The sequence below is a fragment of the Ascidiella aspersa genome, chromosome 6 (assembly GCF_963924565.1).
Source record: "Ascidiella aspersa chromosome 6, kaAscAspe10.2, whole genome shotgun sequence".
NCBI classification, from domain to species: Eukaryota; Metazoa; Chordata; class Ascidiacea; order Phlebobranchia; family Ascidiidae; genus Ascidiella; species Ascidiella aspersa.
Window position 1 is genome coordinate 28,890,078 of NC_139452.1, and position 23,866 is coordinate 28,913,943.

At 34.2% G+C, this 23,866-nt stretch overlaps 2 protein-coding genes across 2 annotated transcripts in view; one reads left to right on the plus strand and one right to left on the minus strand.

Moving 5' to 3' along the window:
* The window catches only part of LOC146141164 (uncharacterized), a 28,416-nt gene extending 11,758 nt beyond the window's left edge, over nt 1-16,658 (minus strand). Inside the window, exons 1-20 of the mRNA XM_083392828.1 lie at nt 16,548-16,658; nt 14,373-14,567; nt 13,621-13,762; nt 12,203-12,322; nt 11,823-11,898; nt 10,908-11,012; nt 10,382-10,461; nt 9,674-9,832; nt 8,324-8,513; nt 6,425-6,750; nt 5,307-5,347; nt 4,775-4,848; nt 4,113-4,225; nt 3,419-3,526; nt 2,773-2,913; nt 2,385-2,472; nt 1,677-1,849; nt 835-1,079; nt 643-645; nt 230-371 (exon numbers count right to left, since the gene is read on the minus strand). Coding sequence (XP_083248954.1) covers nt 230-371; nt 643-645; nt 835-1,079; nt 1,677-1,849; nt 2,385-2,472; nt 2,773-2,913; nt 3,419-3,526; nt 4,113-4,225; nt 4,775-4,848; nt 5,307-5,347; nt 6,425-6,750; nt 8,324-8,513; nt 9,674-9,832; nt 10,382-10,461; nt 10,908-11,012; nt 11,823-11,898; nt 12,203-12,322; nt 13,621-13,762; nt 14,373-14,567; nt 16,548-16,573 — 2,547 coding nt within the window. The 5' untranslated portion in view covers nt 16,574-16,658. The remainder of the gene's footprint in view (nt 1-229; nt 372-642; nt 646-834; nt 1,080-1,676; nt 1,850-2,384; nt 2,473-2,772; nt 2,914-3,418; nt 3,527-4,112; nt 4,226-4,774; nt 4,849-5,306; nt 5,348-6,424; nt 6,751-8,323; nt 8,514-9,673; nt 9,833-10,381; nt 10,462-10,907; nt 11,013-11,822; nt 11,899-12,202; nt 12,323-13,620; nt 13,763-14,372; nt 14,568-16,547) is intronic.
* A 318-nt stretch (nt 16,659-16,976) lies between these two features.
* On the plus strand, nt 16,977-23,758 carry LOC146141165 (conserved oligomeric Golgi complex subunit 1-like). Its single transcript, XM_083391976.1, has 5 exons — nt 16,977-17,118; nt 17,849-18,022; nt 18,444-18,552; nt 19,128-21,436; nt 22,129-23,758. Exons 1-5 carry the CDS (start codon nt 16,994-16,996, stop codon nt 22,349-22,351), a joined length of 2,940 nt encoding a protein of 979 aa, XP_083248102.1. The 5' UTR covers nt 16,977-16,993; the 3' UTR covers nt 22,352-23,758.
* The last annotated feature ends 108 nt before the right edge of the window (nt 23,759-23,866 follow it).

The following is a 23,866-nucleotide window of genomic DNA, read 5'->3' on the forward strand; positions in this document are numbered from 1 at the left end:
ACAATAAATAAATAAAATATTTAAGATAAGGATTCTATAAACAAACAGTTTACATAACAAAAATTAAGATAAACAAATGTCGCAGAAACACAGTTCAACGTTAAACCTTTAAATGTCAAAAAGATAACCAAGATAATATGTATTGGCTTAAATTGTAAGTTGTATTTACAGGCCCAAAACCTAAATAAGAATTATTTTAATTTTTTCTTATCAAAAGCTTTAAACTCACTGGTTGAACGACCTGCCATTCCCCAGGCCTCCCCTCCATCATGGGTGGCATGGGGTGATGGGGTCTTCCCCTCATTCCAGGACCCATAGTAGCCTCCTTCTGTCGCATAATCATTCGGTTGATGAAGATGTCCTCGGGACATCTTTATACAAAAAAAAAAAAAAAAAAAATTGTCAATTAATAAATATCCTATTATTGTTATATACAAACGTTTGGCGCAAAAAATGCTGTAGATTTAGATGAGATTTTTTTTAATAATTATACAAAACGAAACTATTTGTTTCGACTATGCAACAAACGTTTTATTTGATATTGCAAATGAAATAGAATACAATCCTTGACAGACAGGATTTAAATTGAGTCAAGTGAAAGTTTCCACAAAAAGAAAGAGGTCACAAAGTGTTTTATTTTACTGTCTTTCGAAGCTAAAACCCAAAAATCTTGAACCATAAAAAAAACTAAAAATTTGACGACAAAAAAAATAAAAAAATTGACCGAAGACAAAAAAAATCAAAAGTTGACTTGAGACAAAATTTAAAAAAATTGACTTGAGACCAAGCATTTTAAAAAACTAAAAATCTATTTAAAATAAATCAAAAACTCACAATTCCTGACTTTGATGAATTTCCTCCATCCACTGTTCCTCCAATTCACGTTGTCTCCAGTATTCGTGCTGGTCCGGGTGCCACCGACCCGGTCCCCTCGGCCCCGGGCCCATCATACCCCCGTGCCAGGGGCCAGGGGGTCCTTCCATCCATGGACCCCCCCGTTGAAGGTGGGGCGGGGGCATGCGCCACATTTCTTGGGGCATGAAGCCGTACTCCATGAATGGGGGCATTGGGGGAACACCCTAAATAAAAAGTGTTTTTTGGTGGATAAATAAAATATTGCTGAAAAAACATCTTGTAATCTTTGTTTTTAAAAAGAGATAAATGATATTTGTTAAACAACTTAATGGAAAGCAATTTGATATTTGGTCCATTCCCTGTGAGTGGATTTCTGTTCGATTTTGGGGGATAATTAAAATATCACTTTTGATAAAGTTTTTTAAATGTCTAACAATGTAAACAACGTTTTAATTTTATTGTTACACAGTTCATTGCAAAGCGAATGATATTGAGCTGGGGAAATGAGGTTACATTTTATTTTATTTGTTATTGGACATCTGCCACATTTTCTTGGGCCATAAAGGTTGGTATTGGGGATTTAAAACTTCCTGTACACATTAAAAAATATTAAATTCCAATGTAGCCAGGAATTACTAATTATAGGTAATTACCAAAATTTTTAGGATTTAAGTGTTTAAATTTACCAACTATAAGGTTAAAGAAGTTATTTTTTTTTTCGAAAATGTCAAGACGAGGGGTGAAAGATTTTATAAAATTTGTTCGGGGATAGGAATTAGAGAAACCATCGTTTTTGTCCACAATATTATCAAGTAACTTACAACGGGTGCAGTTACAAGGCTCATCAATGGTGGAATGTTGTTCTTGGCACCTCGCATGTGGTTCATGTTGTTGGCGCTTGGTGGTCGTCTTTGATGTTGTTGATGTTGGTGTTGTTGCTGATGTTGTTGATGATGTTGCTGATGTGTCTGGGGTTGTGGTTGGGGTCTAGGAGCTGAAAATAATATTAAAGAAAATGTTATCTTTGAAATTGATGTCATTTCTAAGGTCTAAAATATTTTTTTTTAGATTTGGACTTTTTTTTCAAATTATTTTTTTCAAATTAAAAATTAAAAAGATGATGTAAAGGAAAAAAGTTCATCTGCTTTCACGTTTGAATTTTTCTGTTCCAATAAAAAAGTTATTAATACAATTTTTTTAGTTATACTCTATTTTCCTAAATATAGGATCAAGGGGCCTAAAAATACATATTTTTGCAAAAAGTGGCAGGAATTGAGATTATGGAACACAACCTTACCAGAAAAATATTTTAAAAAATTTTAAATTCAAAAAGGAGTTAAATAGAAGCGACCCTCATTAAATGTTTTAATTCTTTTTGTTTTTACCATAATGTTTTAATTTACATATATTTTCTTATGTAGTGATACTGTTACCTACTTTTTTTCTTTTACCTAGTTGTGGGACCAAGGTGGACAGGAATAGTTTTTATAAAAAAAAAAATGAAGTTTGGGAAAGAATTGAAGACAAACCTTTCTTGTATAAATTATTTTCTTCCTTCTTTTCAATATTTGTTTCCTTAACAGCTCCGAAATTCTCAGCCATATCTTCTTGAATTTTCTGAAAAAAAAATAAAACTATTGATAACAGGAAAAAACTATTTAAGATAAGTTGTTTATCCAGATACACAAAATAATTTGGAAAATGTTCTATGATCGTAGTCAAACACTAATTCTTTATTGATCTAGGATAGTAAACACCTACATAAAATAAATTAAATAGATATGTAACCACATTACAGAGAATAGCTTTAATATAAAAATAATTAAAATCTATAGCTTGAAAATTTAAATAATCCTTCACTACATTGAAGGCTAAAATCAGAGAGATGTCAAACATCTTCAACGTTTTTTAACCCACCGATTTCGGAGGTAGCTCCGATTCCTTTACTTCTCCCTGTTTAACGAGGAAGTCGGCAAAATTCCATGCAGCTTCAGTCTGGGCTTCCTTCTTTTTCTGCGAATCTCCTACTCCAACAAACTGGTGCCCACCCACTGTCAACTGTGTTAGCAGAAAACAAAACTTACTAGTTTTAGAACGAAATGGCTGGAGTAGAATAAATTTTTTTATATTTTTGTAAGGTCCACAAAGTGCTACCTACTTCTGTACGACGTAAATGCAAAAAAATTAGAACTTCTGATCTATGTTCCTAGCATTCAAAATAGAAAACGATATAAAGGGGTTTTGCACTTTTGAGGAATGGACATCATCTTTGTAATGTAGCTTTTGTATTGAAAGTTACACCTCTCCAATATAAAACAACAAAACAAAAGATCTGTGTAGTGTTCAAACAAAAGATCTGTGTAGTGTAGGTTACTTCTGTATGACGTGAATTTTTCTTTGAGCAAAAAAAAATGCTAAAATAATTTTTTTTTAATTTTTTTTAGCACGAATGTAAAAATGAGATACATTTTAAAATTTGAGGGTTAACAAAAATTTAAACAATCATACAAAGATTAATCGAAAAAAGAAAAAAACAAAAATTAATCCGACAAAAATGACATACCTCGCAGCGATATGATTGGTCAGGCTTATCGTGGATATTATAAACAGGTTTCAGATTTTTAGCACCCAGCCACGAATAAAGGAATGCCTTGATTTCTGTTGGTTGTATCTACAAAACATATTACAAAAAACTATAATTTCAACCAGGTTACATTAACCAGCTGTTAAACCACCTTCAGATTACTTTTTAAATTAAAATTGAATCTGCCTGGTTGTAAATAAAGGGTACATGTCTAGTCCATACATATCTAAAAATAAAATTTTTTTTGCAGGTATTACTTAAGGACATTTCTGGCATATTTGAAAAGTTAGTCGAAGCAGAATATAATTATGAAAGAAAAAAAACAGTCGCAGGAAAAAACATACTAATTGGCAAAATATATAATTTTACATATAACTTTATATATATTGTATAAATACAAGAAAAATATAACAGAATATATAAAAGAAAAGAAAATTTCATTTTATCATGTACAATGCTATCACCATTCCCGAGAAAAAAACATACTAAGGTGTAAAATATTCCACTCCACCTATCAATCTATAAAATGTATAAATAAAAAAAATATTGTCAGGAAAAGTCTTTAATTTGAAGTCATTTACTTGCAAGGGTAGGCAATACATTTTGATAAACATTTAGTTTGCTCGTCAGTAACACGTTTTTTGCACAAAATTTTCCCAATATTTCGACCCACCACTCTTTCCGTTTCAACTTCCTTTAATCCTTCTTGTGGCCTCATCGGTGGTTTTACAGCAAATTTCTTTTTATTTTCAGCGGGCGACCACAACTCACGCTCTGTCTTTTCACCTGAAAATAAAAAAAGATTAAAAATATTTGATATTTGCTTAAAAGAAAAATATTTTCTAGAGACAGAATAAAGCTAAAGTGCTGACTTAAGTTATTAACATAATTGTTCAAGTGTACAACGTATTTTACAAAAAACTAATTGAAGTTATATACCTATCAAAAAAATTAACAGTAAAAACAATTGTAGTGGTAGTGTTGTGTCGACATATAATTTATAAGAAATTTTCAAATCATTTTTTTCAGCTAAAGGTAAGAGAAAAAAAGGCTTATGGATTACAGAAAAACTGCCAACATTTTGCAAAAATTTAAAACAGCCAGGTAGCGTGTAAGGCTGTAATGACTGTTTTGTCAAACGAAAATCAAATGCAGAAAAGATAGCTTTCTCTGAACTTTTGCGACAATAGCAGAAAAAGCTTAATTTAGGTCGATTTCACTAAAGAATGCTGCTAAGTTTTAAAACATAAATTAAAAATAAATTTCCAACCAAAATAGTTGTCTGGCAAAGAAAATAATGGAAGTTTATTCAACAAAAACACATGTACAAATTACCCCTGGACTGTCGAGAGTTGGGGCTATATCTTCCATTGTTCGGAAACCTCTGTTGGTTGTCTCCCCTTTGGAATCTTAATACAAACAACACTTTAAAATTTCTGTCAAAATTGTCCACCAACATGTTTTATTTTAATTATAAAATTTGTTTTTTCACACAAGATGAAGTGTTGCCCTCATCAGATTTAATGACACTGTATTACAAACCACAGAAACGTTAGGAAATGAACACAACGTTTTAAGGTTTTGCATAAATAAATTAAGTCATTGAAAAAAATGTTTGATTAGAAATTAAAAAAGATAATTTTGCAGATGACTGGTAGCATGATTAGAACTTAAATTAACATTTTTAAAATTAAAATTTGTTTCTCACCAAAATGATTACATTTTAAATATTTTTTCATGTACAATTTATTTCACAATTTGCAGATAAATGGTTGCATGATTAGAAATAAATTAAAATTCTGTTTCTTACCAAAACTATTAGATTTAAAATATTTTTTACACACAGTTCTTTTCACAACTAACATACCTATTCGCATTGTTCATTCTTCCATTCTGATCAAAGCCCTGCTAAAAAGAACAAAGAAAAAATAAAAAAAATACAGTGTCAGTGGTAAACATCAGAGTACACAAGGAGACAAGTATATAAAATGGCAATATTATACATAGAACACACGCAGCAGATTTAATTCTTCAGGATAATTATACCCCAGAAAAAGATAATAAGTACTAGAGATCGACCGATATCACTTTTTTGGACCGATACCGATACCCGATTTTTTACAATTTTGCAACCGATACCCCATATCTAATTTTTATATACCTGGGAAATGTTCAAAACTTAAATTAGTTAAAAATAAAATCCAAATAATCTTTTAGTTTATATACCTTTATTAATTATTAAACTATTATTTTCCATATTAACTTGGCGTGACGCTAAAACTCAATTTTTTTGATTAAAAAATGGGTAAGTTGTTTGTTGTATAGCAAAAATTATGCTAAATTTTTGGACTAAAATTTTGGCCCTCATTTGCCGATACCGATATATTGGTAGAAGCCAAATATCGGTCGATATTATCGGTAAAGCGAAATATATCGGTCTATCTCTAATAAGTACCATTAAATGATAAAAAAAGTTGCTTGAGTCAATTTCTCTCTAGATAATAAAATATTTTTAACGAAAAGCTTACGACAAATTTGTTAACGTCTTTTTCATTTTATTATTTCATTTGCATAATATTAATTAAATATATACACACATGTGTGTTTAACAACTGTAATCTAGCCATTCTGAAGCTGCTTTTTGACCAACAATTACATTTATGTATCAATAGTACACCAAAAGCAATCGCAGACTCACCGAATTTGTCAGTCAATGTATTGCAAGCAAGGCAAGCTAGGTAAGCGCTCTACAATTGTTGGCCGAAGGTCATAAAATCGAACCTCACTACAGGCTAGTTGTTATTAGCCTGCTTTGATTGCATTATATTGATCAACAGATCCAGTCTGCGATGGTTTTCTGTGTACTACTTACATCATTTCTTGGGAAAAATCGAACTGAAAGGTTTTTTTTAAATATATCATTTATAGCAAAACGACCAGTAATCACAAATATCCCTGCCATATGAAAAGCAAAATAAAGCAAACCTGTTGAGGCTGTTGTTGTTGCTGCTGCTGCTGCTGCCAACCTCCCTGCGTCCAGTTAGGTCCATTCGCCGGGTCCCAATTGCCGTTTTGCCCACTAGGTGGCAGCCCACCCATCTGCCAAGCTTCGGGGAAGGGGGGTATGTTCGGTCCCTCACCCTTACTGGGTCGCTGCTGGTTCCGCTGGCCACTCCAGTCCCCCCAACCCTGATTATCACCCCAGTTGTTCTGCTGTGTGCCCCGGGTGCCCCACGAGGCCCGGGCATCCTGGGGGAAAGTCCCTTGGTCTGGACGGTCCCGGTAGGCCTGATTCCCTTGGACATTTCCACCTGCAGACAAAATGGTGGAAAATATTTTAAAAGATGATAAATTTTAGGATTTGTTTTTAAATGACTGCATTTCAGTAAAAAAGGGTTGATTATTGCAACAAATAATACCTTTTTGCACAGATTTTAAGGAAACTTTTTTGTTTTAAAATTGATACAGCTGCTAACTACCTGAAGAAAAAGTGGTAAAACTGATTATATTTGAAAGGTAATAAATTGGGAATATTGTTGTTGTTAAAATGACAGCATTTCAGTAGAAAAAATTGGGTTGATGTCAAATGTTACAAATAAACCCTTATTGTTTTGAAAAAATTTATTGTTTTGAAATTATTACGGCTGTTAAAAATGCTACAAAAGAAACCTAATTTGCACAACTTTTGTGGGCGATATATTTTGGAAAGGTTAGCAAAACTTTTATGGATAAAAGACCAACATGCTTCACCTTAATGACGTTTAATGGTTGATCCTAAAATGCGGGTGAATTCTCCAAAATAATTTAAGCCACAAACGTAGCCTTTTTGTACAGGTTATTATGTGCATTTTTTTTTGGCAAAACTTTGATGGAGTAAAGATCAACATGGTACACATTTATTACATTTAACACAACATGCTAAAATGTAGGTGAAAATAATAATTTTTTACATGAAATGCTGTAAGGTAAACTGCTTCGCAAAGCTTTTTTCAAGAGGCCTTATGTTTTTTGAAGGTTGGCAAAAAATGATGTCAAATCAATATTTTAAAGTCTTTATTATAATTACCAGTAGCTCCTAGAATGTTTGTAAAATGCCTTACAATAGGGTTAATAAAAAAAAACTAGCATTTTTCTGCATACTATTTTTTTTAGTCTGCTGTTAATTAAGCATTGGTAAAAGTATCCCAGATAAAATACTACAATGCTACAGACCTACGTCCCATGGCATTAACTATATATATATCACATCACAACATCCTAAAATGTTGGCAAAATCTCTCTAAATAGGCTTGATACAAAAAACACAGATGTGGCATTGTTTTGCATAATATTTTTTTTGGTCTGCTGTTAATTAATTTAGCGTTGGCAAAATATTCCCAGATAAACAACCACCATGCTATTGCCTTTATTAAAATCACCGTCACATCCTAAACAGTAGCTGGAATTTTTCCACCAACCACATGCCCTTTGCTGATAAAAAATCCTTGCGATACAGGCATCACATTATGTGCTGTAATTTCAACCAGTATATATATATAAATTAAAAGACATGTTTTGATTGAAGTCTATTTAAAAAAAATGTACTTTGCCCTTATTGTTTAAATCACTCATATAGGGAAGTTCCAAGAATAAAATAGAATTATTTTTTCTACAATGAAACATATGTACACAACAACTGAGATCTAGCCCTTCTGAAGCTACTTTTTGACCAACGATAACGTCTTACGTATGATTAGTACACTGAAAAGCCATTGCAGAATTATTTTTTCTGTGTGAAAATTAAAATTTTCTGCTCCGGATAATCCTAGAATTTTGTATTAATGGAGTTGAACCAAAATTCACATCAAAATATTTAAAAGTAGTATTTACAAAAAAAAATGCTACCTCTTGGCATATTATTCCCGTATTGCTGCCCAGCCATTACTGGGTAGTTCTGATTCTTGGGTGTCTGGGGTCGTGGGTAAATCTGGGGTTGACGTTGAATCGTGGACTGCTGTTGGGCCAAGGGGGCCTGAGGGGGCCAGTTGTAGTCCCCGCTGGCATTTCCATAGAAGTTTGGCCTAGCTGCAGTATTCTGTGGAATGGATTTAAAGTTTACTGGTCTAAAAAATATTTTTTTATTACATGAACAATATAATTAATCTATGTACGATGTACAAGAGGTTTTCAATTAAAAAAAATACTGAATTATGCAAAATAGTTAAATTGTTGTTTAATTCATAACAGTGTTAAAAGTTGCAAATATTTTGGGATAAGTTTTAGGTATAAAATTAAAATTATTCAAAAATAATAATAACCAACCTAAAAAACAAATACTACTTTTATTAAATTCAGAAAATATTAACTATGAAAGTTTTTAAACTGAACAAATTTTAATTGGCAGCCAAAAAATAAAAATATTGAAGGTGGACTTATTTTTTTCACTCTGCATATTAAAGATTAATTACAAACATAATGAATAAAAATCCTAGACAACATGAAAAATTAATTTAACACGTAATTGCTGATGAGTCATGACTGCAAACCTGTACCAGAGTCAGGCTTAGACACTCCAGCCTATAATCACATTGCAAGACCATGTATTGTGAATGGATGAGTTATGAGTATTCCGCCAATTTAGATAACTAAATACGGTGTTTTTTTAGTAATTCACTTATAGGGGTGCCAAATAATTCATCACTTGCAATACGTGGTTGAAACATCCCAACTTTACAATTTAAAGTTGGTGGCCAAATCAGTTTCAAAATTTAGCACAGCGCATGCGCACATCAGACTCTGGTACATTTATTTTGACCTACATTATTATATATATCCAGCCGTGAACGTAAGAGAAAGACAAAATCGTCTTATTTATAGGCATTGTTTTTAATGTTGTATGGCCTCACCTTTGCAAAATCTTTAATACCAAGTCTTACTTAAATAATAAAGCACAAGCAATGTGCCATCGAAACAAAATATTGAAAATCTTACGTTCACTTTTATTGCAGAGTCGGAAAGTGAAGACTTTCCTTTTCCGCACAAAAAGTAAGCTAATACCATTTTTTAAGTCACATAGACGTCTCAATGTTGTTACATTAATTTGGATTTTTTTTCATGTTTAATCGATGCTTGATTTTACTCCAGCCTCGAATCCGACTCAAGCAAAACAAACCGACCACGCTGAGTCCAGAGTCCGACTCCGCAGCCCTGCTTTATACCACTGAGTGTTATCGCACAATGACACAACTGATCTACCTGCTGTTGTGTCTGGGTGGGGTGATGAGGTGCCTGCTGTTGTTGGTAAGTGTTAGTTTGCTGTTGTTGTTGTTGCTGTTGTTGTTGTGGGGCCCAGTCCTTGGATTGTGCTTGTATGGGTGGAGTACTTCCCCAACCAACACTGCGACCTGCATCCATCTAGAAAAAAAACAAGAGAAAGATTAGTGTTCTACAAATTGAAGTGCGGCAGGATGTTAGCGCCTGATTGCATTGAAATGCTTTCATGACAATTATCTTTGGTGTAGAATGCATGCCCAAATTACTTTCAGTGACGTCATTTGACATAACAATATTGCCGGCCTGAATTAATTAAGAAAAAAAGCTGTTTTGGGCATATATATCGCCAATTTAAAAAAATTGTGGCACTAATCGCATATTTGTAATTTTGACGTCCAGTACAAATATCTATAAAACACCAGAGCACCTGGTTAACACTTAACAAAAAAACTATAAAAAAAATTAATTAGTTCAAAAAAGATTTATATGCTTACACATAGAATGGTGACCATCAAGCAAGGAAAGGCCTGAAAAACCTATTAACTACAAGATCTTAACTCATAGCCTTAGTTCTACAACATTTGAGTTTTTGTACTTTCTGTTGGGCAAACAGTTTTGCATGTGCTAATTTCAAGCTGTTTTTCTAAATGTGTGCAGGGATCCGATCAAATCTTCAAAACAATAAAGTACCTGTTGATGATTCTGGAAAGCTGGATTGTTTGAGTAACTTGGTTGCTGGCTGTTGGCAGGTATTGCAGGATTTCCCCACCCTATAACAACAACATGGGATCATAGTATATTAACCAAATCTGCCTTTGGTTACATTGCTGAAGCTAGTAGGTTTAAATAATACTAGAAATTTTGAATGTAAGTGAAAAAAATGGGTTTGTTTTATACTTTTGATTTTAGTTTTGATTTATATACACTTAAATAAAATTAATATTATTTTTTTCCTGAATAACAGTCAAAGCTATTGTTCAGTAAAGCTTTAAACCCCGTAACAAATACGTTTCGCAAAAAATCAGACTAGTGTTTTACAATAGGCAATCAATATGAGAAAAAGGAGAATACATGTACAACAAAGACCTTTTACATTTGCCAACAAAACAATTAACTTTTTGTTTAAAAAAATGTTGTGCAAATATAAAGCAGGTTGGTTAAATATAAATTATAATTGTAACTGCCAGAAAATTTATTCATTTCTTGTTTGGTTTACCTGTTGGAGGCAAACTTTGTGCCGTCGTCGTGTTGTTAGATGTTTGTGTTTTTGCCCCTACTGGACTTTTGAATGCTTGCTGTTGCTGCGATGGATTCGACGCAGCTAAAATGCAGGTTAAATGCATTAGTTTGTTATAAACAACGTACAATTGAAGTAGATGTAGACCTTTGCACAGTCCATAACTGGACAATGATATAGAGTTTGATATTTGTAATATGGATGATGCAATTCTTTAAAAGAGAAATGGCACAATTCACAAAAGTAAGAAATAAAACTATTATTGATGCGTAATATTTCGGGTTGAAATATCATTCTTTAATTTTTGCTAATAGTGATGACATGAAGTGCACTATATACCTGAATAAAATCCTAATGTCTAAAGTTTTACCTTATGAAATAAACAGGATATAAAACAAGGCCAACTAAACAATAAACAAACTTTAAACATGGACATAAGATAGTAAAATTAGAAGTTTTGACATACACATTCAAACTATCGTTCTTCCTAATACAAAACAAAACTGGACAAAACAGATTTGAGCACCAGCATATGTAAATAACGAAATATTACTTAACAAAGAAGTTCACAACTAAAAAAAAATCCAAAAAATTAAACAGATTTGAGCACCAGCATATGTAAATAAGGAAATATTACTCAAGAAAGAAGTTTATAATTCTAACAAAACATGAAAAATTAAAAAGATTTTAAGCATCAGCATATATATGTAATTAATTATTATAAAAAAAGAAGTTTCATAACTAAACTTTTTCTGAAACACAAACACTTTTCACATAAAACTATTTAACAAAGTATTTTTTTTAGCTGATCTAATGAAATAATTGTTATTCCGATTATATTAAAACTTTGCACTTATTTGATGTTACTGTTGGCCAAAATGTTTGGAGACCGACCTGAATTAGAAAGTTGTTGTTGCTGTTGTTGGTATTGTTGTTGTTGTTGCTGGATGTACGCATGTTGCATGTATTGCTAAAAATACAAAGTTTATACATTGTTACGCACATTGTCATGCATGTTTTAATTACCCTAATGACACTAAATGCAACATAGATTTGTATTGTAATACACAACAGCAAAAATTATTCTGGTTTTAATAAAAAAATAGCTAATTAAACATAATTTTTTTAATTGCACTTAAGTGTATATGAGAACACAAACTTTCTTAAACTTTTTTAATAATTTGTCTCATAACATGTTGTTATTTAGGGTTTTAGGATAACAGTAAAACCTATATTAATTTTTTTTAAGTTGACTAGATCTAGATGAAACATACTTGGTATGCAGCAAGTTGTTGTGCTGTCATCTGCTGAGGTCTGGTGACATTTTGCGATTGTTGTTGGGTTGTAGGTTGGCCGGTCGAAGCAGTGTTGCTTGTCTGGTTGTACCACAAACTCTGTCAATAAACAAAAATTCACTTAGGCATGATTAAGGTTTTAGACAAACCAAAAAAAAAGACTTATAGATATAAATTTGTAAAACAGATACCGACATGGCAAAATGGTAAATTAAAGTTGATGATATATACATATACAGGGGCGTATCCAGAAATTCAAAAAGGGGGGGGTCCTTAATTTTCAACTTAGGGAATTCCCCGTTTTTTTCGTCTGACGTTAATGACGTCATATAATAGTGACGGATATGACAACATAAAATAGCAATGGAAATGACGTCATAAACAAGAAAATAAAATTATCCTAAAGAACCAATTAACGTCCAGCAAAAACAAACATTTAGACGCAAAGCGAACATGTGTATCGTCCACACTCCTGCCAGGCGCCAGCTGCGAAACCGCCTAGAGTGCAATCGTTAACTTCAGGCGAAAAACTAAACCAAGACCGTGAAATATGTGCGATTGATTTTTATAGATCCATGTACAGGTCTACGCTAAATTACAGGCACGTCTTTCGCCACCTGCAATACTAAACGGAGATCATTTTTTCCGGGTGTTTTTCGATTAGCGCGACATATTAAACTACTTCGAAGAACCGGTATAACTTAAGTTAGTTAATCTAGTTCAGCATTTGATAACCGTTTTAAGTTTGGGTGTACCTGGCGAGCAAAACGAGCCCAATTTTTTTTGGTGTAATAGCATTTCTTTTAAATTTTTTGCAAGTTTTTATTACATTGCCATAAATAAAAAAATGTTTAAAAATATATGCCAAATATTTTTGAATACGTTTTCGGTTTGTCCGCGACGCACTTGGCAGCTTTCCATGGCGCAACGGTAAAGAAGCGCTGATCTGGTTCAAAATACGGGCCCGATGAATTACTGTAGGTTGCCGACCCCAGTCTTACACCAACATCTGATATTAACGCAGACAAACAGCAAGAAACATCTACACCGTCTAACTCTAATTCGACGTTTTCAGAGAGAAAAAAGCGGAAATCGCTTGATTTGTTTTTATTACTTGTGGAACACACACTTGCTGATCAACCAACCCGAACGAATAACGAAAGGCGAAAGAAAAAAACTATCTAGCGTTGACGGTCGACCAAACAAGAAACAAAAAACGACGTTTTGCGTTTCATCTTGGTTTCCCATTAAGCTTAAGACGCGTGCCCCAATTACATTTAAAAACACTCAGCTTCGGACGAAAAAAACGATAATGTCACTTACAAAAAGGGGGGGGGGGGGGCGAACCCCCATGAAAAAAAAACATAATTACAGAAAAGAATGAAAAACATAATTACAGAAAAGTTGTTTTGAAATCCTTGCAATGGAGCAGTTACAGATGAAGTGCTTGAGTTGCTGTAGCCATAAAAAGACTGGCTTGGAAAACTTTGAGATGTTGTGTGAGCCGGAGTTGATGACGCTGACGATGTTTGTTGAAAACTGAAAATAAGCAAACGTTTTTTGTTTTATAAGTTAAGCAAGTAACTACAAGATTTTGGCTTCGCAATTTATTATCAAGCTACATTACAGATCCGTTCATAGTGTACCCACACTAAAAGTAGTTACAAGAAGTACACTACAAGACAATGAGTAAAACCTAACGAAAACCAACCTTAAAATATAAGAAGAAATAATATTTACACCTAAACTAACATTAACTTTATTATGAGGTCATCATCATTAAAATTAGCAATTTACTTCGAAAATAAACCAGTTTGAAACTATAAACAGTCATTAAAATGGGTTAATGTGAACACAAGTGAATAGAGGAAATAGCCACTTTTATCACTATTTCCAGTTAAAGTTTTCAGTGCATCATAAACAATTTTTTTTGTAAACCACAAAAGTACATATATAAAAAAACTTAAAGAAAATTTACAAATGGGAAAAATATAATAAATTTTAGTCAAACAACTACCCAAAGGGTACAGAAAATGTAGATGTATTGGATGATGAAGCAAAGCACATATATTAAACACTAAAAAGGCAGGACATTTAGAACTGATGGAAAAATACTTCACTTATATAATGTTCAACAACTAATAGCTACCCAAATGGTGTAGAAGATGTTGAAGTATTGGATGACGGAGTGGTTCCAACACTTGCCGAACTTGCTACGGGAGCAGCGCCACTGGAAGTGTTGAAGTTTCCAAATTGAGGCGTGTAATTTGCTGCCGACATTTGCTGCTGCTGCTGCTGCACTTGTGGGTTGTTGTACCCACTAGTTGCTGGCAGTGTGTATTGCCTAAATACATATATAAATATACCCTTTTTTACATATATATGTATATATATATAAACATAAGCTTTTTGTGGTAGTGTTGTTAACAAGCCATTTGAAAAATAAAACAGTAGAACTAATGTTACTTCAGAAAGCGGTTAACCACTGTTGTAAACAAGTCATTTTGAAATGATTGAAGTCCAAGTCAAGTCTTTGCAAAAGTGACAAGTCAAGTCTCGGTCCAAGTCATTATTTAAGCTTAGTCAACTTCAAGTTAAATCATTGTCATAAAACAAAGACGTTAAGGGTATTTCAATTCATAAACTTATCTAATTGTGAGTTAATAACTTAACTAAACATAACAGAAACATAATATACAGCAAGTTTTGTTTAAAATTGTTTAAAAGGCAAAAACTTAAAACAATTTTTAAAATAAAAAAATTACTGAAAAATGTTTATCAATTTCCAATTTAAAAACCAACACTGCCATTCTAAGAGAGATTTTATTGCAGTGTTACATGCAGCAAAAATACTTTTATTTGATAAATTAACATTCGTTGCCATTGATTCATGTTTAAGCCAGTTTAGAAGGTATGGCAGATCTCAACGAGATCCTGTGAGTGCACGGGCAAAAAAATCTGCGTGACTGGGTGCGACAAAGGTAAAAAAGTACACCTCAGGTGCTCTTTCGAATTTCAGGTTGTACTTAATGATTTTGCGGTGCACATTGTAAAGTGCATACTTTTGCACTTACACCAGGTTGGAAAGTTTGGCCTGCGCGGGGGATTTATCCCCCGCGCAACAGCACCATCAGCCGCGGTCACAGCCGCGCATTTTATAGAAAATGTGTTCAGCCGCGCAAATCTGACTCAAGCAAACGCGCAAAACTTCAGCCGCGCAAACTTCTGTATGGAACTAAATTACCTAAAAATGAGTAATACTACTAAAATATAAATACGGGCTTTAACAAACTTCACTATTTACGAGAAGTATATTAACATAATAGAAACGTTAGTATGGCTCCTGTAATACTGACGTCACATTTATTCACTCACCACTCGTGTATGACCGAAAATGTGTCACCTTAAATCAGGCCTGCACAACTAAAATGGTACAAGGGCCACAACAAGCACAAAAAAAAATTGGCAGGCCGCATACTGAAGTTGCATAACATTTTTAAGCGCTAGTCTATAAGACGTATATAATTATAATGCATCATATAGAATCCCCTGCGAAACGCTCAAAACGCACAGTTCGGCGTTTTGGTCACGCATCAGTGCACAACGGTCACGTGTTTAGTGACGTCAAATTAGGCAATATCGAGTAATATTGCATATTAAATGCTACACTATCAAACTTTTTAAATATTTAGCTGTGCCCGCACACCAACCAAAAATTGCTCAGTGCTTCAAGTATTCCATGAACGCTGTAAACCTGTAAGTTTATTATAATGTCGCAACTTACAACGTTCGGTAGCCTGGTGGTTTATTTTCAGCCGCGCAAGTTTAAGTCGAAATTTTATTTTCAGCCGCGCATTTTTTCAGCTGCAAAACATCTCCCCCGCGCAATATCCAAAGTTTCCAATCTGGCACTTACACACTGGTAACGTAGGTCTACGCAATAAATAATGGTGCAAAAACGTTTTACACATTTGAGGTGCAGTTTAGTTTTTATCAAGGTCCACTTTTGAAATGTTTAAAAAAACTTGCGGGTGCACCTGCCATACTTTTCACAATGGCGTTTGGGTGGGTCAAGTATTATAATTAAGTTTATTCTCCCATATTTATTTCTTCCTAATAATTTTAGTTTACAAACACATTTAGTTTGAATCGCTTCGTTCCTGTTACTGTAAAAACAGTCGTAGGATTCTAGACTAGCGGCGTTTATTGTTATTCCAGGACGAAAATGGGAAATTTTATTCAATTTGTGGATGTGAAACTCAACGTTAAACGGGGATGTACAACAATAAAACTAAAGTTAAACTATTATTGGTATTTCACTTACCCATACTGACCGCCGTAAAAGGCCATGCTTTTCAGGTATTAAATGCGATTATTTACATAAATATACACCTAATAAAAACCCGCGAGCACTTTTTCTTCTGCCGGTTTGCAAACGCAGCCACGCAAGGATGATTTTCGTTACGCTTAAACGAACCTTGACCCCTGAACTCAACATACTCTACAAATTTAATTAATATTTATCGGGGAAAGGCAATTTTTGAATGTTATTTAACTTAAATAAGCCTTATTTAAAAAACACACAATTTTAAAGAGGATAATATCGTGATTTTAAGGGCGTTTATTTCGTTTTTTTGAACGACATTGACGGTTTTCGCCACTGGTATATTTCTGCAGCTTTTCGGGCGACACGTTTGCCAAAGTCATACAGTCTGTAGTTGTTTGGTTTTTCGTTGCTGCGTTGCTAGTTTTTGGTCGGTCAAGATCAAGATGGATTCGTCCGTAACGCAGCTGTTCACGGATAAAACCGTTGAAGAAATGACCAAACTCGAGTCCAAGACAAGACGGGAAATCGAGTTGAAGAAAGAAGAACTGCGACAAATGGTTGGAGAAAGGTGAAACTTGAGCTTTGTTAACATATATTCTGTAGTGCTTACATTTTGTGTTGTTGTTTTATTGCTTTTTCTGTTTCAGTCAAAATGTTCAAATATAAACTTTTTAAACCATTAATTTTCTAGGCATTTAGTTATTTGTAACAATTTATTTTTGTGTTTTTGTTCATAAAAGCCTAATCTCTTTAAGTAGTCAATAATCCCAAACAATTGCCAATGTCTTGCCCAAAACTATACTTTTAGATTCAATATTTGATGAGATTTCAAAAATTGTATTTTGGCGCCTAATACATCAAGCACTATAGTTTTGCCAGTCTGAAAAGTATGATCTTTCAATTCAGACGCGTTTCAATGATTGAAAGCAGTTATGATTTTGAAAAGTTACTGCAAATGTGCTTACACCTGCAAGTAACTTCACTTCAAAAAATGTTGAGAAAAAAATATTGTGTGCTGGTAGAGTTACAAATAATTCAATTATAAGTGGACCACGATTGTTTTTAACAAACATAATTATTTTCTTGTTATTTACGATATTAAACGCAAATTTAAGCCGCAATACAAATATATAACTTTAACATAGGTAAACAAACATTTTTGTCAAAACACCAACAAAACAGTTTTTAGTACACTTGCCTATTTACTGTAGCTTACAAACTTTATTACTGCTAAGGTAGTTTGAAAGTTCATTGATTTAAAAAAAGGTTACCATAACATAAACGATTTTGTTTTGCAGGTATCGTGATTTAATTGAGGCTGCCGACACCATTACAGAAATGAAGCGTTGTTCGGGAAATGTCAAAGAATCAATCAAAGATTTAAAGCAATTTTGTGCAACTTCAAACAAGCAAAAAAGAATCAACCTTTCGAGGAAATCTACAAATAAAAAAGGCTACAAAGATCATAAAAGGTGTGTATACTACATTTTCGTTCCTGTGTCTGTTTAACAAAATGTATTTTTTACTCACAATTTTATTCTTGAAAAATAAAAGAAAATGATTTGACACCATTAAGCAACTTTTATTTTTACCAATATTTTTTTTATTTGTGTTCATAAAATATTTGCTGTTGTTTTGACGTTTAATTAAAACAGAGATTTAATTGATAAGAAATAATGAAAAATATCGATTGCTACCTAGTTACAAATTCATGTCAGTTTTAAAGTCCCGATTTCTCAAAAAGTACTTGGACATGGCCAAATTTTAAAACTTTTGCTTGTATTGTCATCCCTACACCCCTAAGCTGCTGTGAAATTTCATTGAATTCAGAAATGTGATTCAAATTGGGTGATTTGATATGAAGTTACTCAGCTAGTAAATGTTTTGCAACAGATATATGGAAATAGCAGCCGAAGCTAAAATTTTAATGGAACTCCCAGAGAGGATTTGGTCTGAAGTTGAGTCGGCTAACATGCTAAGTGCATCGTTTCTTTACCTACAGGTTAGTAACAAAATGTACTAGGTTTTATTCATTAAAGTGACGCAAAGAGTTTTGTGTTTTTTTAGGTTTTCCTGCTTGGTAAACTGAAAGTTTTGGAAGTATATTATTGTCTAGTAAAACTGTAAATTAAATCCCTACTAAAATTTGTTTTTACATCTTAAAGAACATAAATGTGCAACCCTTATGGTAACTAGTGAAGTGTTTTTCAACCCAATTCGAGCCCTGAAACACTTATTCATTAAAACACTGTTTTTAGGCAGAAACATGCCCACTCAATAATATTACTATTATTACACAATAATAAATATAATTCACACCCAAAGCTATCATAAGGAAAAAAACTACTCACACCCATTGTGGTAGACCAGTGATTTTCGACCAGTTTTTCAAGGAACATAAGTCAAATTAATAAATTTCTTGTGGAGCACCTGTTGAAAATCACAGATCTGGAGTACTCTAATTTTTTAACTAGCTTTTTACTTTTGTTTATTAAAGAAATCAGACTTTACTTTCAGTTAAAAATTTCATTAGTTTTACTTCCCGTTCTAAATTGTAAACAAACTCTTTATTTTTAGAGCTTACAGGTCCTAAATAACCTTCACCTCAGTGCTACAACATCCTACAGCCCAATATTACTTTGGTTTCCTATGCTTGGACAACAGGCACAGGCAGTAGCCAACCTTGGTTCTGCAATATTAAGGCAATGTCACGCCAGGCTTGGGGATTATTTAATGGACCCCTCCAAAACAGCTGAGGCTCTTTGTTCTATTGTCCTGCTTGAAAAGAAATCAACGCCGCAGATTTTCGCTAAACTCATGGAGTCTAGGAAAGCGTTAATTTCAGAAATCGTCGATACTAGTTCGTCAAACGACAGATACAACACAGTCGGTGCTAAATCGCGAATCTGCGAATCGATGAGCGTGCTTGTTCAAACCGTCGCCCAAGTGTCGAAGCTTTTCTGTGAAAACTCCGGAGGTCTGGTTGCCAAGTTACTCGAGACCTGCGCTAATCAATCGTCTCAACAAATTATCGACAAATTTATGGGAAAACACGAGGCTACTAAGCTTTGGAGTAAACATCTCCCAAGCGAAACGACAAATAATCTTGTCGATTTCGATCAAGTCGATATCACAATCAAGCCTAAAGATCTACAAAAATCCTGCTCAGAATGGCTGAAAGAAGTTCAGGAGATTATTGTTAAAGGAACAAGGGAACTACTCTCCTACATTAAGAATGCAAAGGATCTCACAAGCATAAGAGATTCTCTGATGGAGATTTTAAACATTGATGACAAGAAGTCTGGTAAAAGTCAAGTCACACAGGAGCTACCGATAGATGCTGAATCAACAAAGAGTCCAAGCAAGTGGGATGCGGCCTGCAATGCTGTGTTCGACGGAGACATTAAACTTTGGGAGGAAATCTTAAATGATCTTTTTTTGGAAAAGATAAACCAGCTAATTTCGGGCACGTTCGCAAACCTCCTAACTGACAGCAAGGAAATTTTATCACAAAGCGATGCAAGAGACAAAGAAAATGTATGTTCTTATGTCTGGCAAGAACATGAAAATGACATCACACCCACTCTAGCTTGGAATCATTGGCAGACTCGCAAAGCACAGCCACTGGAAAATCAAGGTGGTTTGTCACTTAAGGCACTTACAATCACTAGCAGTGTACAAAAATCCTGCACTGCCATTAACAATGTTGTTGTCGCTTTGCTAAAAGACCTGGAATCCTACTCTCCGGATGTGGTTAAGAACCCGGCAGAAAAAAGAAGACCGTTGTTCAGTTTTCAAACGCAAGAAACCCCAGAAGACGAAGAAAGCAAAATAATACAGAAGCATCTGCAGAAAAATTGCCTCCAATTTTTGTTGGATTTAATAAAACTGATCACCAGTTTAAAAAAGGCTTTGGCTGAAGCAAAATCTGCACTAAGCCAAGCCCTTCATTTATCCCTAGTTTGTCGAAACTTTTTTGAAATTTGTCCGGCGTTTCGGCAGTGCTGTAATCAACCAACGCAGCAAGTAATGGCAAGAAGTCAGTACGGAAGCCTGAGCTCTAAACCAGAGGAGAGCGAAGACACACAATGGAAGGATATAATGAGAGAAATGAGCATACAATGCAGGGACATTATGTGCTACTGGTGCGAAAACATCCTTAACACATCTGCACAGATTTACCAGCAGCAACTGTTAAATTCGGTTGAGAACGGTAATTTACTAAAGACGATAACATTGTGGGATGTCATCACAGTTGATGAGGAAAGCGAATCCGGGTCCACTGTGACATCACAGATAAGGGTACCGGCATCGACGACTTCATTCACCCAAGAGCTACTCTACAGTTTATGCTCGGAAGTTACAAAAGTTGGCGGGTTCTCGGTGGGTCGTTATTCCCTGCGTAATTTATCCCAGAGCTGCCTTAAGGAGGTCTTATCAGCTTTTTCAGAGCTCAGAAAGGGTCTCTCGTCGGGAGATACAAGTTTACATGGACAGGAAGCATCGGAAGGTCGCCTACCTTCGCAAACATGGGCGATACAGAGTCTATTTGACATCCGGTACCTCCACACGCTGCTTTACCAACCTCCGCTCAACGATTTTAATGATGAAAAGGACAGCGACGATGAAGATTTAGAAGATGATGACCTTTCCTCTTCCTTCACTTACACGGAGCTTGTGGATTGGCTTGAGAGCTTCGTGGATCCGTTTGATCTTGATGTTTTCTCGCCTCATATAAGTCGTAACATCCAGCGCCACATCCAGCGAACTTCCGTGATGCTCGGAATGCTCGCCGCCCCAGATCGTGCCGGAATGTCATCGAGCCAAAAGTTTGGAATCGCAAAGGACTCGCACAATGTGATGCCGATGGCTGCTGATTGCGGAAGGTGATTAATTAGCATAAAATGGTTATACATTTCATTTAAGGGTTTAAACTAAGAGCGATTTTAACTAGAGGCTAATATTCCTTTTTTAGACCACTACTGATAAAAGATAAACATATTTTTATGTTTATCCCAGTTTGCCAGCCATACCGGATAGCGATACTGATTTTTTTAAATACTTTGAACCTTGGTCATGGCAATGATTTATGTTAGCTAGTTGTGGGCTGTGGGCAAAATGCCAAAACCTTTTTTTATCATTATTCTTTAAGTGTTGAAGCACAGCAAGCTTTGAAAGGTTTTTGACCGAACTTGGCTAAAAATATTGTCTATATATACAGTTCTATTATTATTTTTTTTAACACAGACCCCTAAAAAATGTCACCATGTTTGGTTTTTGAATGTTGCCATTAGCTCAAATAAAGATTTGACGCTTAACCGAAAATCAAGTTTTTTCGCTAAAATGTGATTTTGGCCAAAACGAAAACTTAAACTGCTGTTTTCTGTCAAACTTTTACGAAAATATGAAACTAAAGTGGGATCTGAATTTGTCCAAAAGAGGGCACAGCAACTTATTTTTTCTAATTAATCTATATTTCTTTTTATTTCATTTCTAAACTTATACAGTGAAATTTCATTAGGTCTTTATGTATAACTTTACGAATAACTGGTGGTCTGACTCAAGGTTTTTTCCAAAGGTTCTCCTATCTTCCTGTAAGTGGTCGTTCCAACCGCTCCCATCATCGCCTTTCCTCCTTATCCCGGCAACTTCCTCTTGCAAGCGCACTCCGAGAGCTTACGAGATCAGTAGACGAGGATGTCGATAAAAATGCGCAGAAGAAGTCAAGCTCCCTGTATTCTAAGCTGGGAGCATTAAGTTCATCCTGGTTGTCAATGTCATCTTCTTACACCGAGGGCTGAATCTTGTTGCTTTTTTATTTATATATTGAAAATGTTTTTTCTCTTGAAATATATAATAAAGCCCATGCAGAGGTAGGAAGCATTTTGTGAACGCAAAATGCTTCTTATTTCTGTGCAGGCTTTGATATATTTAATTACATCCTCACAGCTATTATTTTAAGATTTATTCAAAGCGTTCACCAAATTCTTCCTACTTATGTATGAGATCTTATATTTTTCGACCAACTACAACTTTTTTTACCATTATCTTAAGGTTTATTTAAAGATATTCATCTACGTCCAAGCGACAACCTCCAGCTATTATGCTCCGAATATTTTCCTTGTCTATTGGAAGCATTGGTTGCATGCTTTGGCGGGCTTCTAACCGGGCAGAAATATTGGTCAACAGTATTTTTAACCAAGGTTCTGTGCAAATCTACTAAAATCAAACAAGACCCAACTGAATCAATGCACTGTGAATCGGCTGTTTGTCTTCCGATTTCAGATTATTGTTTTATTAGAAAAGCCAAAAAAATTGGCATTGTTACAGCTGAACAGGGGTTCTTAAACTGGAGTCCGTGAACCACTTAGGGGTACGTGGACTAGTTTTAGAAGGTCCATTATGGCCTAATTAAAATCTTGGTGTAAATTTTGAAAAATGACCTAATTTTTCATATGAATAAGTTTATTTGAAAAAACGGCTTGGCGCCGTTAAAATTATTGTCGGGCTTCATATTTGTCGAACAAAAATCTCATATTTGTTGAATCCAAATCAGCAGGTTTCTTAAGTCTACTAACTTGTTTTATGACGTACTCTCTAAAAATTCTCAACCCTGATCCACGCAAACCAAAAATATTTTTTTGGGGAAAAACTTAAAAAAACACTGCAGTAGAGGAACAATAGAGGGATAGCAAAAAAATCCCATTTTTTTCTGCTACAATTGATGAGCCCAATATACAAATGTTTGTGCTTTTAATTACTAGTTTGTACTGTCGAAACATTCATTGCTGCCCAGCTTATTGGTTTAGAAAATACACGAAATCAATAGCTTTACCACTAAACATAATTCCGCTTCTACATATATTGTAAAAATTCGATCCAGAAAATTACTTGATTTTGTAAACTAAAATCAGCAGTAGATTTGGTCGTTCTAGTTGACTGTTGATTCAAGTTTTGTAGCGAAACTGAAATACATTTTACTGCTGGAAATTCACAGCTAAAACAATGTGCAATATTACAGTTTAACGTTTTCTGAGCCCTGACTTTTAGTTTCGCTTGATATCTAAACGGTGCTATATCACATATCTATTCATGGTTTATTTGTTGCTTGTTTTTGTAAATGTGCCTTCTTCGTAACATAAAAAATATATAGCAAAGCGTAATATTTTGTCCAGATTTTTGAAAATAGCTGAACGATAAAAAGACTATTTCACTATCTGACTTTGGTTTTAAGTATCATGATGATAAGTGTTGCTATGTGCAATCAGGTTTTTATTTCTATTCCAGTTTACTAAAATAGAGTTAAATTAAGGGGA

What these genes read in the sequence shown, in the direction of transcription:
- LOC146141165 (XM_083391976.1), top strand. Translation starts at nt 16,994, where the DNA reads ATGGATTCGTCCGTAACGCAGCTGTTCACGGATAAAACCGTTGAAGAA. An exon ending in GGCTACAAAGATCATAAAAG is followed by an intron (nt 18,023 to 18,443) that starts GTGTGTATACTA and finishes GTTTTGCAACAG; the next exon opens with ATATATGGAAATAGCAGCCG. An exon ending in ATGGCTGCTGATTGCGGAAG is followed by an intron (nt 21,437 to 22,128) that starts GTGATTAATTAG and finishes TTTTTTCCAAAG; the next exon opens with GTTCTCCTATCTTCCTGTAA.